The sequence below is a fragment of the Zosterops lateralis genome (assembly GCF_965231275.1).
Source record: "Zosterops lateralis genome assembly, chromosome: 3".
Taxonomy (NCBI): Eukaryota; Metazoa; Chordata; class Aves; order Passeriformes; family Zosteropidae; genus Zosterops; species Zosterops lateralis.
In genome coordinates this window covers 768511-772610 of record NC_139764.1, presented here as the reverse complement: position 1 = coordinate 772610, position 4100 = coordinate 768511, and the positions used below count along the sequence as shown (strand labels likewise).

The following is a 4100-nucleotide window of genomic DNA, read 5'->3' as shown; positions in this document are numbered from 1 at the left end:
CTCGTTTTCCCCGGAGCGTCCCCCATTCCTCCCGCGGCCCCCCGCCCCGTGTTCCCGGGCGGGCCCTGCCGGGGCGGAGCCGCCGGGAGGATGCGGGAGGGGACCCAGGGCCGCGGCGCGGGGGCGGGGGCAGCTCCCGGCCGGGATTCACCGCCGCAGTCACTCCCGGCCCCGCGGGCGCTTCCTTCCCCCGCCGGGGCCGCTATAAAGGGGGCGGCCGGGAGGAGCGGCTCAAGCTCAGCTCGGGAAGCCGCCGGCCGCCCCCTCCGCGGGCCATGCGGCCGCTGCTGTTGCTGCTGCTGCTGCTCGGGGCGGTGGAGCTGGCGCAACCGCGGGACCTGTCCCCCGCGGCCGCGCAGTGCCTAGAGCACGAGTGTTTCGCCGTGTTCTGGGAGTCCCGGCCCTTCTCCGGCGCCAGCGAGAGCTGCGAGCGGGGCGGGGGGCACCTCATGACCGTGCGCTCCACCGTGGCCGAGGAGGCGATCGCGCTGCTCCTGCAGAACCGCGAGGGGCGGCTCTGGCTCGGGCTCTCGCTGTCGCCCTCCTTGTCCTGCACCAAGCCCACCTGGCGTCTCCGCGGCTTCGACTGGGTCACCGGCGACGGTAGAACCGATTACACCAACTGGGCGCCGTCGGGGCAGCGCTGCGGCGAGCGCTGCGTGACCGTGTCCCGGGACCTGCGCTGGGAGGAGCGGCGCTGCGAGGAGGCGGCCGACGGCTTCCTCTGCCAGTACATCTACGGCGGCAGCTGTCCCCGCCTGGCCGCCCCGCGCGGCGTCCCCGTCACCTACGCCACTCCCTTCGGCGCCCGCGGAGCGGAGTTCCTGGCGCTGCCTCCGCGCAGCGTGGCGTTCATCCCTGACCTCGGGCTGGAGCTGCGCTGCGAGGATGAGGACGGCGCGGCGCCGCGCTGGGGCCGCGACACGCCAGGAGCGTGGGCCTGCGAGCTGGCCGGCGGCGGCTGCGCGGGGACGTGCGGAGAGGAGAGCGGGCGGCCGCGCTGCTCCTGCCCCGAGGGCACCGTGCTGGGCCCGGACGGGCGCGGGTGCCGCTCGCCCTGCGAGGGGGCACAGTGCCAGCATCACTGCGTGGTGGCCGACAGCTCCTTCGTGTGCATGTGCGACGAGGGGTACCGGCTGGCGGCCGACGGCATCAGCTGCGAGGACATCGACGACTGCGCCAGCGAGCCCGGCCCGTGCGAGCAGAAGTGCGTGAACACCAAGGGTGGCTTCGAGTGCCGGTGTCACAGCGGCTACAGGATGGTGGACGGGCACTGCCAGCTCCTGCCGCTCTGCTGGGAGGCGCCGTGCCAGCAGCTCTGCGAGGAGCTGCCCCACGGCTACCGCTGCGGCTGCCACCCTGGCTACGCCGTGGATCCCGGGAACTCCACTCGCTGCCGCCTGCACTGCAACACCACCGAGTGCCCGCCCGTGTGCGCCGACGGGCGCTGCGATTGTCCTGACGGCTTCCTGCTGGACGGCGACGACCTGTGCTTGGACATAGATGAGTGCGACAGTGGACACTGCGAGTTCAACTGCACCAACACCCCCGGCGGCTTCCAGTGTCACTGTCCCGAAGGCTTCTACGTCCGCGGCGTCGACTGCATCCGCGTCCTGGACGGGGATGGCGAGGAAGCGTTCTCGAGGGATTTCGAGCCCCTCTCGCCCACGCCCGTTCCCAGCCGGCCCCCGCCGAAAGCGGAGCAGCTGCACCCCGGGGTGCTGGTGGGCATCGCCGCCGGTGCCCTCCTAAGCCTCCTGGCTCTGCTGGCTCTGGGATTCCACCTGGCCAAGAAGCGCTGCCGCTCCCACGGCTCCATGGATTACAAGTACAGCGGCCCCCACGATAAGGAGCTGGGACTTCAGCCCGTCCCCTCCGCACGGAAGCCGTAGGGCAGTGGGCAGCGCGGACAGTGGGAGGCCGAACTGGGTGACATTTATTCCCTACCCTCTGCCCCCCGGCTGCAATTTTCGAATTGTAATTTGGGAAATGGTGTGATCGCCCCGCTCCCAGAAATACTCGCTGCTTCCTAGACGGGTCTTGGAATGCTGGGGCCGGAGAGCGGGGACAGCAGAAGGCTGCTCTCCTTCCGCTGCGTTCCCGCTTCCTTAGCGTTCGGCTTTCCTTTCCCCGAGCCCGTCGTCGGGAAAACCGCAAGGAAAAACCCAGGAGGGAAGGCTCCGTGTGGAAGTGACTCTAAATCCACGGGATGAGAGCACGGGGTCACCAAGGCGGGGACTTTGGAAGGACACATCGACCCAAATCCCCCTCCCTTGGGCTGGGTGGTTTTCCCGGCCTGGGAGCCTCCTGCTTTTCTTTGGGATGGGGTTTGTTTGTTTTAAGCTGAGGGAAGGAGGAGCAAAGATGTTGCGGGAGGCACTTGTCACCTTAGGCCACTGGTGGCAACAGGGACCCGGCTCGGTGTCACCACGATGTGACTCAAACTCTTGATTCCTATTCCCTCTCATAATTTTTTGTGGGATGTGGAAGTAAAATAGGGACATGAAGGCTGCCGGGATGGGTTTTGTAGGAAAGGTTTGCGGTGCCGCAGGGCCACATCCAGTTCCTTCCATTACTTTCTGCTGTTGTTGCCTTAAATTGTTGGATTTGGGATATTTTTACGACCCCTCCCACCCACAGAGATTTCCCCTGTTTCCTCGTGCAGGGCTGGCTCTAATCCCAAAGCAAAACATTCCCAGCACATCACTCGTTCCCAGCCATGGACTAGGGGGGAATTCTGGAGAAGGCTCTGGTTTTCCAGATCTATCCTTCCCTGGGGAGCCAGAGGGGGTCCTGCTCCAGCTGCCTTTGGAGCAGGAACATCAGACCGGGCACTGGCAACTTTATGCCAGTGAAATATCCTGGAGCAGCGGAAGTCTTGGAAGCCTGGGATCAGAGACGTGGGTTTCTGTTCCCCTACATTCCCCCTTCCCACCCTATGAACTTCCCAGGATGCAACATCCCCCCGGAATGCTAAACCTCTACTGCAAATTCCCAGGAAAATCAAAATAGAGGTGTTGTAGGAATTGTAGTTTTCCTAAAAGGTCATTGTCCCGAAGGCTGGTTAACTGAGTGTCATGTCCATGGAACCCTTGGGATGGATTAAAGTGAAACCACATGGAGTGAGGGCTGTAAATCTGTGCATGTACCAGGTTTATTTTAGGACAATTTGGCTGCAGTGGGAAGGAGGGAGCTGTTGTGATTATCCAGAAAGAGATATCAAAATATAAAGGTGTTGCTTGGGAAAATATCCAAGGAAAAGGAAGGGAAAGAAAGGATAAGGTTTGAGAGCGGAGAGACCTTGCTAAAAGGCATCATCCCACCTGCAGGATCTGCTTCCTATAGATCTTTCGTCATTATCCAGCTCAAAACCCAGCTTATTCCTGGGTGGATCCAAAGTATTGACACCACACCCCCAAAATCTCCTCCACCCCTCCTTATCTTGAATTCCCACTTCTAATCACAAATTCCTTCCTAACAATGTCAGAGTCCTGAATTTTGGGCACTCCCTATTTTATTCTCTCCCCCCCAAGCCCTCCAACCCCCGGGGCCCATTTGTAAATCCTTATTTATTTATTGGAATTTTACCCTGTGTGATGGAATTGTCTCGTGTGGATCCTGTGTGGGCACCAATAAAGATTTGCCAGTCTGATTGAGAAGAACTGCTCAGAGAATGTTCTTTCTCCCTTTCCCAAAAATTCCTCCAGACATCCAGGAAAACTCCGGAGCATTCAGGGCAGCACTGGGATGAAAAGCTGATTACTTCCCCAGTGGGATTAAAATGGAAGGAATGAGCTATAAATAACGGACAACACAGATACCATTCCAAGGAGAAAGTTAAACCCCAAATAAGTTGGAAGTGGCTCATTCCATGTGCTGTTCCTCACCTTGGGGTTCCAAGCCCACCAAAATTTGGTTCTCTTGGGGTTTTTTTGAGTTTTGGTGGTTTTTGAGTGTTTTTTGGTTTTTTGTTTGTTTGTTCGGTTAGTTGGTTGGTTTTGGTTTTGGTCCTGGGTGTGCTAAAATCCTCTGAATTTTGCGGAGGGAGGTGTGTATGATGGGATCTCATTCTGCTGTGGATTCAGCAGAGCTGACGGGCT

General features: G+C 60.2%; 1 protein-coding gene across 1 annotated transcript; it reads left to right on the top strand.

Annotated features, from left to right (window-relative positions):
* Nucleotides 1–275: 275 nt before the first annotated feature.
* On the top strand, nucleotides 276–3647 carry THBD (thrombomodulin; the record flags this gene model as incomplete). Its single annotated transcript, XM_083856094.1, has 1 exon — nucleotides 276–3647. One exon carries the CDS (start codon nucleotides 276–278, stop codon nucleotides 1890–1892), a length of 1617 nt encoding a protein of 538 aa, XP_083712220.1. The 3' UTR covers nucleotides 1893–3647.
* Nucleotides 3648–4100: the final 453 nt, after the last annotated feature.